This window comes from Hypanus sabinus, chromosome 4 (assembly GCF_030144855.1).
Source record: "Hypanus sabinus isolate sHypSab1 chromosome 4, sHypSab1.hap1, whole genome shotgun sequence".
NCBI classification, from domain to species: domain Eukaryota; kingdom Metazoa; phylum Chordata; class Chondrichthyes; order Myliobatiformes; family Dasyatidae; genus Hypanus; species Hypanus sabinus.
In genome coordinates, this window is record NC_082709.1 from 95,952,993 (window position 1) to 95,965,965 (window position 12,973).

The following is a 12,973-nucleotide window of genomic DNA, read 5'->3' on the forward strand; positions in this document are numbered from 1 at the left end:
ACTGCTTTACCCTCGTCAACTTTCCTAGTAACCTCTTCAAAAAATACAATAAGATTTGTCAAACATGACCTTTTTTACATTCTTTACATTCCTTGACCAGCTCATTTACTCCATGCTGCCTATATTTATTGTAAATCTCTCCCTTTTTCTTTTTTTGTAATTTGTTTTTTTATTGAAGTTCATCATCAAATATTTCCATAAGATGTATTTCAGACATTGTATATATATATTATCATAATCATATATATCACAAATCTCTACAAAGTATTTATCTGAGGTACACACTTATAGAAAAGAGTGGAAATCAAAAACGAGCAAAAGGAAAGAACTATGTACAAGTAGGGAGTGATTTTTTTTTACAACAGATTCATTGATTTGTGAGAATAAAATCAGGCCTATGAGGCATTATGTAGTTAAACCACTTTTCCCAGTATGAATCAAATTGTTCCAAATTGGATAAAATTCTCTTATGTTTGATTGGATTTAATAGCCCATTGACATTAAAAGAAATGAATTTTACCTTGTCCTTAGCCATCTGTATTTATCTGTCAATGTATCATTGAAATTAGAATAAAACTTAATCAATCTACTCCCTGAACAAATAAGAACCAAGAAACGCAAATAATAACAAAAATGGCAACGAAAGTATGATTCCAAGGCTGAGGTCTCTAGTAGATGACCCTGCGTTGAGCTAAAGGAAATGTCTAGCTGTGGGGGATAACCCTTCCTACTTGTGAGTTGAGGGCCCCCATTGCAGTATTCATAAAAGTCAGTGAACAAATCCATTACACAGAAAAGGTTTCCCTGTGTACTCCTATATACACACACACACACATACACAAACACACATATTACATACATATATATTTTTTCATTTTGGTGGGGAGAAAGGAATAAGTGACCGAATAAAGAATAACAACTAAGTATATAAAATCCACATTATAATAAGTATTTCTTGAGATAGGTATATCACCGTCTACTTATGCTTCCGTTTAGCTTCTCAACATTTTTAAAGTTAGCTCTTCTGAAGGGGGTGAGGACTGTCTTTGGGAAACTCCTGGTCTCCTTCTGATATATTTCTCTCGGCCTCCTCCCGTCTCCTGCCTTCTTGATTCTCATACTATTTCCCAAGCGGAGCAGGATAATTCTTCAGCCAGGCTTTCTCTCGGTTTGGTCATGCTGACGGGCAACCCTCTAGCCTTCATGTCTGTAGTCACCTCTTCCACTATCTGGTACAACCGCGTCCCGTTGTTTGAAGTCTAATCTTTTTTTGCTTTAGTACTGGCTTTACTTCAGAGTATACTTTGCATTTCTGCAGGACTGTGGGTGGGGGGGGGGGTAATCTTGGTCGAAATATATTAATTTATCATCGAAAAACACTCTCTTCTTACCCCAGGCCCTTAGTAGAATCTCCACCTTGGTGCTGTACTGAAGGAATTTAATTATTATTGAGCGTGGCTTTCTATCCTGGGTAGGTTTCAGGACGAGCACGCGGTGGGCTCTTTCGACTTCCAGCTTCATATCTGAGGGAAGATGCAGTGCATCCCACAGTAACTTTCTGACAAACTCCATCATAGACTCCTTCAGGAACGTTGTAGATTCTGATATTTTTCTGCCGTGATTTTCCATCCAGGTCAAGCAGTTTACCTTCTTGGTGGTGTAATATTTTTATTGTCTTACTCAGTATCCGTTCCACATTTTGAACGTGATCTTCCACTTTCTCAATTCGAGTCTGTGCCACCGCTATCTTTTGATTGAAGCTGGCGAGCTCTGACTGAATATCATGGAGCTGCTACTTTATTTCTTTCAGGATTTCGAAGATATTTGCCACTTCACCTGAATGAGGCCCAGTGCTCGCTAGCACGTGGTTGGGTAGTCTCGCTTTTTTATTTCCATTACTTTTCCCCATTCTTGCCCCTCTTTTCAGTTCAAATATTTTTCGAAAAATATTATATTTGATGGGTTAACGGGGCTTAATACGCATTCTTCAGGAGGAGTTAGTGACTTAAGCTGCCATTCTCGATGGTGACATCTCCGGAACCCCCCAGATCTCTCCCTTTTTCTGAAGCAAGTTTCCAATATCCCTCGAAAACCATGGCTCTCTCAAACTTTTAACCTTTCCTTTCAACCTAACGGGAATATAAAGATTCTGTACCCTCAAAATTTCACCTTTAACTGACCTCCATTTCTCTATTACATCCTTCCCATAAAACAATTGTCCCAATCCACTCCTTCTAAATGTTTTCAAATCTCCTCAAAGTTAGCCTTTCTCCAATCAAAAATCTCAATCCTGGGTCCAGTCCTATCCTTCATAATTATATTGAAACTAATGGCAATGTGATCACTGGACCCGAAGTGCTCCCCAACACATACCTCCGTCACCTGACCTACTTCATTCCCTAACAGGAGATCCAACACTGCCCCTTCTCTAGTTGGTACCTCTATGTATTGCTGCAAAAAACTATCCTGCACACATTTTACAAACTCCAAACCATCCAGCCCTTTTGCAGAATGGGCTTCCCAGTCTATGTGTGGAAAATTAAAGTCTCCCACAATCACAACCTTGTGCTTACTACAAATATCTGCTATCTCCTTACAAATTTGCTCCTCCAGTTCTCACTCCCCATTAGGTGGTCTGTAGTACACCCCATAAGGGTTATGACATCTTTTTCATTCCTCAATTCCATTCAAATAGCCTCCCTAGACGAGCCCTCTAATCTATCTTGCCAAAGCACCTCTGTAATATTTTCTCTGACAATAGTTTCACCTCCCCCTCTTGCCCCTCCGATTCTATCACACCTGAAGCAACGAAATCCAGGAATATTTAGTTGCCTATCACACCCCTCCTGCAACCATGTTTCACTAATAGCTACAACATCATATTTCCAGGTATCAATTCATGCTCTAAGCTCATCCACCTTTCTTAAAATGTTCCTAGCATTAAAATAAATGCATTTAAGAAACTCTCCACCTCTTACTCTCTGCTTATCCCTAACATTGCAAACAACTTTATTATATTTTTCAGTCTGAGCGCTCCCCTTCTCTGTCACCTGCCTACCCTCCCTTACACACTGTGTACTAGCTTTCTCTATTTGTGAACTAACCTCCTCTCTCCTAGTCTCTTCAATTTGATTCCTGACCCCCAAACATTCTAGTTTAAAGTCTCCCCAGTAGCCTTCGCAAATCTCCCCACCAGGATATTGGTCCCCCTAGGATGCAAGTGCAACCCGTCCTTTTTGTACAGGTCACACCTGCCCCAAAAGGTATCCCAATGATCCAGAAACTTGGATCCCTGCCCCCTGCTCCAATCCCATAGCTACGCATTTATCCTCCATTACCCTCACTGTTGCATGGTACAGGCGGTAATTCCAGGATTACTACCTTTGCGGTCCTTTTTCTTAACTCCCTTTCTAACTCCCTATATTCTAATTTCAGGACCTCTTCCTTTTTCCTACCTATGTCATTGGCACCTATATGTACCAGGACTTTTGGCTCGTCACCTTTCCACTTCAGGATATCTTGGATGTGATCAGAAACATCCCGGAACCTGGCAACAGGGAGGCAAACTACCATCCTGGTCTGCTAACTGCATCCACAGAAACGCCTATTGACCCCCTAACTTTCAAGTCCCCTATTACTACTGCCTTCCTCTTCCTTTCCCTACCCTTCTGAGCTACAGGGCCGGACTATGTGCCAGAGACACAGCCACTGTTCCTTCCCCCAGGTAGGCTGTCACCCCAAACGGTACTCAAACAGGAATACTTATTGACAAGGGGTACAGCCGCTATAGTACCTGACTCTTCCCCTTCCGTCTCCTAACCGTGACCCACTTGTTTATCTCCCGTGGCCCTGGTGTGACCACCTGCCTGTAACTCCTCTCTATCATCTCCTCACTCTCCCTGACCAGACAAAGGTCATCGAGCTGCAGCTTGGCACACCTGGCGCAGATGTGGATGTCCAGGAGGCTGGGGGACTCCAGGACCTCCCACATCCGACATGAAGAACAACAAGCTGCCCTCACACTCATAATTCCCCCTTTCCTCAAATAACAGGAAAAACTGAAACCTAAACCTACTTTGCCTGGCCCGTTTCTACTTAAGCCCATTGAGCCCAAGCCTTTAAGCCTTCACTCTGTTCCCAACTCACTCCACTGCCCACTGTATAAGGCTGTGTTACTTTTAAATCTTCCGCGCTTCATTGCCTGATGTCAAACACCTGCACAGTCCCGCCTCTTAACTAATGAGAAGAAGAAAAAAAAATCAAAGTGGCTCCCACTGCTGTCCTGCTCCGATTCTCAGACTTCCTTCTCCAAGTTGTGAAAGGATTTAGAAGGAGTGGATTGGGACAATTTGTTTTATGGGAACGATGTAATAGAGAAATGGAGGTCATTTAAAGGTGAAATTTTGAGGGCACAGAATCTTTATGTTCCTGTTAGGTTGAAAGGAAAGGTTAAAAGTTTGAGAGAGCCATGGTTTTCAAGCGATATTGGAAAGTTGGTTCTGAAAAAGAGAGCGATCTACAATAAATATAGGCAGCGTGGAGTAAATGAGGTGCATGAGGAATATAAAGAATGTAAAAAGAATTTTAAGAGAGAAATCAGAAAAGCTAAAAGAAGATACGAGATTGCTTTGGCAAGTAAGGTTAAAATAAATCCGAAGGGTTTCTACAGTTATATTAATAGAAAAAGGATAATGAGCGATAAAATTGGTACCTTACAGAATCAGAGTGGACAGCTATGTGTGGAGCCAAAAGAGATTGGGGGAGATTTTGAACAATTTCTTTTCTTTGGTATTCATTAGGGAGAAGGATATTGAATTGTGTAAGGTAAGGGAAACAAGTACGGTAGTTATGGAAACTGTGATGATTAGAGAAGAGGAAGTACTGGCATTTTTAAAGAATATAAAAGTGAATAAATCTCCGGGTCCTGACAGAATATTCCCTAGGACCTTGAGGGAAGTTAGAGTAGAAATATAGGGGCTCTGACAGAAATATTTCAAATGTCTTTAGAAATGGTGGATTGGCGTATTGCTCATGTGGTTCCATTGTTTAAAAAGGATTCTAAGAGTAAACCTAGCAATTAAGTTTGACGTCAGTGGTCAGTAAATTAATGGAAAGTATTCTTAGAGATGGTGTATATAATTATCTGGATAGACAGGGTCTGATTAGGAACAGTCAACATGGATTTGTGCGTGGAAGGTCATGTTTGACAAATCTTATTGAATTTTTTGAAGAGGTTATGAGGAAAGTTGATGAGGGTAAAGCAGTGGATGTTGTCTACATGGACTTCAGTAAGGCGTTTGACAAGGTTCCGCACGGAAGGTTAGTTAGGAAGATTCAATCGTTAGGTACTAATATTGAAGTAGTAAAATGGATTCAGCAGTGGGTGGATGGGAGATGCCAGAGAGTAGTGGTGGATAACTGTTTGTCAGGTTGGAAGCCGGTCACTAGTGGTGTGCCTCAGGGATCTGTACTGGGTCCAATGTTGTTTGTCATATACATTAATGATCTGGATTATGGCGTGGTAAATTGGATTACTAAGTATGCAGATGATACTAAGGTAGGTAGCGTTGTGGATAATGAAGTAGGTTTTCAAAGTTTGCTGAGAGATTTAGGACCTCTTATTCTCAATCCATGCCCTCTGGTACTGGACTCTCCCAACATCTGGAACATATTTCCTGCCTCAATCCTATCAAATCCTTTAATTATCTTAAACGTTTCAATCAGATCCCCTCTCAATCTCCTCAATTCCAGCGTGCACAAGCCCAATCTCTCCAATCTCTCTGCGTAAGACAGCCCTGCCATCCCAGGAATCAACCTAGTGAATCTACGCTGCACTTCCTCAATTGCCAGAATGTCCTTCCTTAAACCTGGAGACCAAAACTGTACACAATATTCCAGGTGTGGTCTCACCAGGGCCCTGTACAAATGCAAAAGAACATCCTTGCTCTTGTATTCAATTCCCCTTGTAACAAAGGCCAATTGCCCTCTTCACTGCCTGTTGCACTTGCTCATTCACCTTCATTGACTGGTGAACTAGGACTCCTAGGTCTCTTTGCATTTCTCCCTTACCTAACTCGACACCGTTCAGACAATACTCTGCCCTCTTGTTCCTGCTTCCAAAGTGGATGGTCTGCATCCGAGGGTTCTAAAAGAGGTGGCTCAGGAAATTGCGGATGCATTGGTAATCATTTTCCAATGTTCCTTAGATTCAGGATCAGTTCCTGAAGATTGGAGAGTGGCTAATGTTGTCCCACTTTTCAAGAAGGGAGGGAAGGAGAAAACGGAGAACTATCACCCTGTAGCCTAACGTCAGTCGTGGGGAAGATGCTTGAGTCCATTATTAAGGACGAAATAGTGGCACATCTAGATGGCAGAAATAGGATTAGGCCGAGCCAGCATGGATTTACCAAGGGCAAATCATGCTTGACTAATCTGTTGGAGTTTTTTGAGGGTGTAACAAGGATGTTAGATGAGGGTAAGCCAGTAGATGTTGTGTACCTAGATTTTCAGAAGGCATTCGATAAGGTGCCACATAGGAGATTGGTGAGCAAAATCAGAGCTCATGGCATTGGGGGCAGGGTTTCAACATGGATAGAAAACTGGTTGGCAGATAGAAAGCAAAGGGTAGCAGTGAATGGGTGTTTCTTGGACTGGCTGGAGGTGACTAGTGGGGTACCACAGGGCTCTGTATTGGGACCACAGCTCTTTACGATTTATGTCAATGATTTAGAAGAGGGCATTGAAAACTATATCAGCAAGTTTGCTGACGATACTAAACTGGGTGGCAGTGTGACATGCGAAGAGGACGTTAGGAGAATACAGGGAGACTTGGATAGGCTGAGTGAGTGGGCAGATACTTGACAGATGTCATTCAATGTGAATAAATGTGAAGTTATCCTCTTTGGAAGCAGGAACAAGAGGGCAGGAGGAAGAGCTTCTTCTCCCAGAGAGTTGTGGAGGTGTGGAATGCACTGCCTCGGAAGACGGTGGAGGCCAATTCTCTGGATGCTTTCAAGAAGGAGCTGGATAGATATCTGATGGATAAGGGAATCGAGGGATATGGGGACAAGGCAGGGACTGGGTATTGATAGTGAATGATCAGCCATGATCTCAGAATGGCGGTGCAGACTCGAGGGGCCGAATGGTCTACTTCTGCACCTATTGTCTATAGTTAGAAGAGTGGGCTGAGCGATGGCAGATGGAGTTTAATGCTGATAAGTGTGAGGTGCTACATTTTGGTAGGAATAATCCAAATAGGACATACATGGTAGATGGTAGGGCATTAAAGAGTGCAGTTGAACAGAGTGATCTAGGAATAATGGTGCATAGTTCCCTGAAGTTGGAATCTCATGTAGATAGGGTGGTGAAGAAAGCTTTTGGTATGTTGGCCTTTATAAATCAGAGCATTGAGTATAGGAGTTGGGATGGAATGTTAAAATTGTACAAGGCATTGGTAAAGCCAAATTTACAGTATTGTGTACAGTTTTGGTCACCGAATTATAGGAAAGATGTCAACAAAATAGAGAGTACAGAGAAGATTTACTAGAATGTTACCTGGGTTGTAGCACCTAAGTTACACGGAAAGACTGAACAAGTTAGGTCTTTATTCTTTGGAGCATAGGAGGTTGAGGGGGGACTTGATAGAGGTATTTAAAATTATGAGGGGGATAGATAGAGTTGACATGGATAGGCTTTTTCCATTGAGAGTAGGGGAGATTCAAACAAGAGGTTATGAGTTGAGACTTAGGGAGCAAAAGTTTAAGGGTAACATGAGGGGGAATTTCTTTATTCAGAGAGTGGTAGCTGTGTGGAATGAGCTTCCAGTAAAAGTGGTTGAGGCAGGTTCGGTATTGTCATTTAAAGCAAAATTAGACAGGTATATGGACAGGAAAGGAATGGTGGGTTATGGGCTGAGTGCAGGTTGGTGGGACTAGGTGAGAGTAAGCGTTCAGCACGGACTAGAAGGGCCAAGATGGCCTGTTTCCGTGCTGTAATTGTTATATGGTTATATGGTTACTTGGGTATATGTCCTGAAATGGTGAATGACTTTATTTACAGATCTGGGTTGGACAGGGTACCGGAGTATCATGTGATGTGCTACCAAAGTTTTCTATCACAGCCTATAGCATCTCCCGCAATCCAGGAATGGGAGTCTGCCTTGATTTTAAGTTTGACACTCATTCTCTCACCAAATAATAGTCAGGATAAACTGTGTATTTGCATAGTTTAGCTGTTTGCACTTATTGGAGAAACATAACTAATAGCCCTTTGATTTGTTACAGTAACAAAAATGACTCTGGTCCAACTGTCAAGTGCTAAATGCTTTGAAGGATATCAGAAGGTATACGAACATGACAGGTATGTGAGTTTATTTATTTTTGATCCATGTGATTATTTTATGGTGAATCACAAGGTTTTGATCAAAAGACAATGAAGGAACTAATTACAGTGCCTTAAAAAAGTATTCAACCCCACAACTATTTACATATTTTACTCTCATTTTCCTTTTTTTGTAATTTTTATACTGAAGTTCATCATTAAACAAACATTTCCGTAAGATGTATTTCAAACATTGTACATGTATATCATATAATCATATATGTCACAAATCTCCACATAGTATTTATCTGAGGTATACACTTATAGAAAAGAGTGGAAAGAAAAAAACAAGCGAAAGGAACAAACTATCTACAAGTAGGGAGTGATCTTTTTTTTACAACATATTCATTGACTTATGAGACTGAGGCATTATGTAGTTAAACCATTTTTCCCAGTATGAATTAAATTGTTCCAGCTTATGATTAACAGATGCTGTTATCTTCTCCATTTGTAAATGTCCATTGTAATTTCCATCCATGCATTTAAAGTTGGGCTCTCCTGTAATAACCATTTCCCAGTAAGAGTCTTTTTACCAGCCACCAACAGTATATTCATTAAATATTTATCTCTTTTCAACCATTCTTGAGGTATATATCCAAAATATATGGTCTTACTCTCTAAGGGTATTTCATAATTAAAAATGTCTTGTAGTGCATTGTGTAGTTCCCTCCAATAGTCTTTGATAACAGGGCAGTCCCAAAAATTATGATGATTTGCATTTTGATTTCCACAATTTCTCCAGCAAACAGGGAGGTTACTATCATAACGGGATTTCTGAGAGGGTGTAACAAAATATCTTAACAAGTTTTTGCATCCCAACTCCCTCCATTTCTGTGAACTGATACACTTCCATTGATACCTCCATATTATTGTCCATTCTTCCTCAGATATAATTATTCCTCCTTCCTTCACCCATTTTGTTTTAACTTATGGTGGAATGTGTTTTACATTTGACAACCCCTTATACATGCTTGAAATGATTTTACTACCGTTACCCGAATTATATGCTTTTCTAAATAGTTCTGTCAAGCATGTCCTTGCCTTGGTTACGTTTTTAAGCGTCTTATTAGCATATTGTCACATCTGTAAATACCGATAAAAATCTTGTTTTTCTAATAAGTGTTTCTCTTTAAGCATTTGAAAACTGAACAGTGTTCCTTCTTTCATTATGTTGCAAAGAACTGTTATTCCTTTAGCTGTCCAGTCCTTAAATGTAGCATCCAATTTATTTGGTGTAAAATCCGAGTCATATGCACACCATTTAAGAATTGCAATATCTCCCTCTAGATTATATTCTTTTATAGTAGTTTTCCATATTTTAAGAGTCAATTTCACCCATGGGTTATCAATAGAATTTATTACCTTTGCAGGTTGTTATCAGCCAAAATTGCTTGTATGGGGATGGAAAGTACCCGCTCCTCAATGTTTTTCCATTGAGCGTCATATGATGGGTTGCACCAACATATCACAGCTCTCAACTGTGCTGCAAAATAATAATCTCTAAGAGAAGGTAGGCCCCATCCCCCCTTTTCCTTTGCTAATTGCAAGGTTTTGAGATGAGCTCTAGCCTTTTACCCTGCCAAATATACCTTGATAACATCTTGTTCCATTCATTGAATTGATTCTGATTAATCTCTATTGGTAGGGTCTGAAAGAGGTGTAACAGTCTGGGCAGTATATTCATTTTAATAGACTCAATCCTTGAACTGAGACTGAAAAAAAGGAATCAGGTTCCATCTTGCCGTATCTTCCTTAATTTTTTTATAGAAAGGCTGATAAATACATTCTGATAATTTTGCCAAATCTTTTGGCATAATGATGCCCAAATATTTGAAAGACTCTGTGTGCCATGCCCAGGGGTATCTACTTTGAATTTCTCTTGGTGGGCTATAGTTATATGAAAGTAATTGGGTTTTATCTATGTTGATCTTGTATCCTGATAATTGACCGTATTGTTCAAAGGATCGTATCAATTTAGGTAAAGAGTATGTTGGTTGCCCTAGATAGATCAAAATGTCATCCGCGTAACAAGCCAATTTATGCTCTGTCCCTTTAATAGTAATTCCCCTGATATCTTCATTTTGTCTGATGTATTGAGCTAATGGTTCCAGATATAATGCGAAAAGTACCAGTGACCATGCACAACCTTGTCTCGTGCCTCTTTCTAGGGTAAGACTATTTGATAAATATCCATTGATTTTAATCCTAGCAGTAGGGTTGTCATATAGTGTCTGTGTAGTTTTAATAATTGTGTCTTGGAAACCAAATCTATGTAAAACTCTGTAAAGAAAATTCCACTTAACCAAATCAATTGCCTTTTTAGCGTCCACGCTTATCGCCATTGCTTTGATTTCATTTTTGTGTATATGATCCATAATGTGAAATGTCCTTCGTATATCGTCGTGTGTTTGCCGTTATCATATAAAATCTGTCTGATCGTTACCTATCAGTATGGGTAGAAACTCCTCTAATTGTTTGGCCATGATGGAGGTAAATAATCTATAATCTATATTAAGAACGGATATTGGTCTAAGTGACCCACATTCCATTTTATCCTTTTGGTATAGCTGAGATTATCGCTTTCTTCCAGGTGGGTGGCATTTGTGCCTTTTTTAGATCCCAGGTCAGTGTGAGGAGTAAAACAGGAATTAACTCATTTTTAAGTTCTTTGTACCACTCTGCTGTATACCCATCTGATCCTGGTGACTTGTTTAATTTAAAGCTACTAATTACAGCTTTTAATTCAACTTCAGTTATGTAAGCAGTCATTGTTCTTTGCTTAAAGTGGGTAACTCTAGAGAATTCAAGAAGGTGTCAGTTTGGGTTATGCTTCTCCCTGGAACTTTGGAATATAGAGTTTTGTAAAACACTTCAAAAGCTTCTTGAATTTCACTGAGCTTATTTTATATCATTTTCGTACTTGGATCCCTAATTCTATGAATTGTATTTTCTGCTATCTTTTCTTTTTCAATTTCCACGCCAGTATTTTCATAGACTTTGATCCACTTTCATAATGTCTCTGTTTCAGAAACATTAAATTTTTCCTGATTTCTTGCGTAGCCAAACGATTAATTTCATTCCTAATTCTTTAAATTTCCCCTAATGTATCCTGTGCCAAATTCAGTTTGTGTTTTTTCTCTAGTTCCTTCAGCCTATTTTGTAATTCCTCTAATGTTTTATTCCTTATTTTTTTCTTATATGAAAATATCGCTATTATTTCCCCTCTTAAAACAGCCTTCAGAGTATCCCATAAAATCGGAGGTGAAACCTCTCCATTGTCATTAAATTCTAAGTAGCGACCAATTTCATTTTTAATTTGTTCCTTATAGTACGGATCTAACTTGAATTTAGTTTCCAAATAGTATTCTTCGGCTGTAGGTCAAAATCAACAGATAAATATATAGGTGCATGGTCACTTACATCTATTGTCCCAGTTTCACAGGTGTTTATTTTGTCTTTGTCTTTTCCAAATGTTATGAAATGGTCTATTCTTGTATATACAGAATGGGGAGCAGAATAATGAGTGTAATCTCGTCTGTTGGGGAAAAGGTCCCTCCATATATCAATTAAACAAACATCCTCAAAAAGTGCATTAACTTTCTTATGTAAGGATTTTGTTACATAGGTTTTTCTATTGGAAGAGTCTAAGTTTGGTTGTAATTGTAAATCTAAGTCTTCCCCACATATCAGGAGACCTTCTGTTTCCGTTACCATAATATCAGTAATTTTCTGAAAGAAACCAATATCACTTCCCGGGGGTGTGTATATATTCAATAGAGTAACTGAATTTCCATCTATATTCCCCCTTACCAGAATATATCTGCCCTCTTTATCTCACATTTCGAATACTTTTTCAAAATTTAGCTTACTTGAGATAAGAATAGCAACTCCTCTCCTATGTCCTGATTTATATGAGAAAAACAAATTAGTGAAGTCCATTCTGTTTAGTTTTCTGTGCTCATTATCACTTAAATGAGTTTCCTGTAAATATACTACATGGGCTTGTTCTTTTTTCATTTTGGATAAAATTCTATTACGTTTGATTGGATTTAATAGCCCTTTGCCATTAAAAGAAATGAATTGTACTTTGTCCTTAGCCATCTGTATTTATCTGTCAATGTATCATTGAAATTAGCATAATAAAACTTAACCAATCTACTCCCTGAACAAATAAGAATGAAAAAACGCAAATAATAACATAAATGGCAACGAATGTGTGATTCCAAGGCTGAGGTCTCTAGTAAATGACCCTGCGTTGAGCTAGGGGAAATGTCTAGCTGTGGGGGATAACCGCTCCTACTTGTGAGTTGAGGGCCCCCACTGCAGTATTCATAAAAGTCAGTGAACAAATCATTACACAGAAAAGATTTCCCTCCTATACACACACACACACACACACATATCATATACATAAATACATACACATATATGCATACATATATATATCGTTTTGGTGGGGGGAAAGGAGTAAGTGAGTGAATACAGAAAAATAACTAAGTAATATAAAATCCACATTATAATAAGTATTTCTCAAGATAGGTGTATCACCGTATACCTTTGCTTTCATTTAGCTTCTCAACATTTTTAAAGTTAG

At 39.2% G+C, this 12,973-nt stretch overlaps 1 protein-coding gene across 5 annotated transcripts in view; it reads left to right on the forward strand.

Annotated features, from left to right (window-relative positions):
- The window catches only part of esd (esterase D/formylglutathione hydrolase), a 65,933-nt gene that overhangs the window by 20,174 nt on the left and 32,786 nt on the right, over nt 1-12,973 (forward strand). For 3 of the 5 annotated variants that reach the window (XM_059967686.1, XM_059967687.1, XM_059967688.1), the window contains one exon: nt 8,283-8,358. In XM_059967686.1, coding sequence (XP_059823669.1) covers nt 8,283-8,358 — 76 coding nt within the window. Of the gene's footprint in view, nt 1-1,810; nt 1,873-8,282; nt 8,359-9,749; nt 9,890-12,973 lie in introns of those variants that run through there. The other 2 variants (XM_059967691.1, XM_059967689.1) reach the window with 2 other exon arrangements.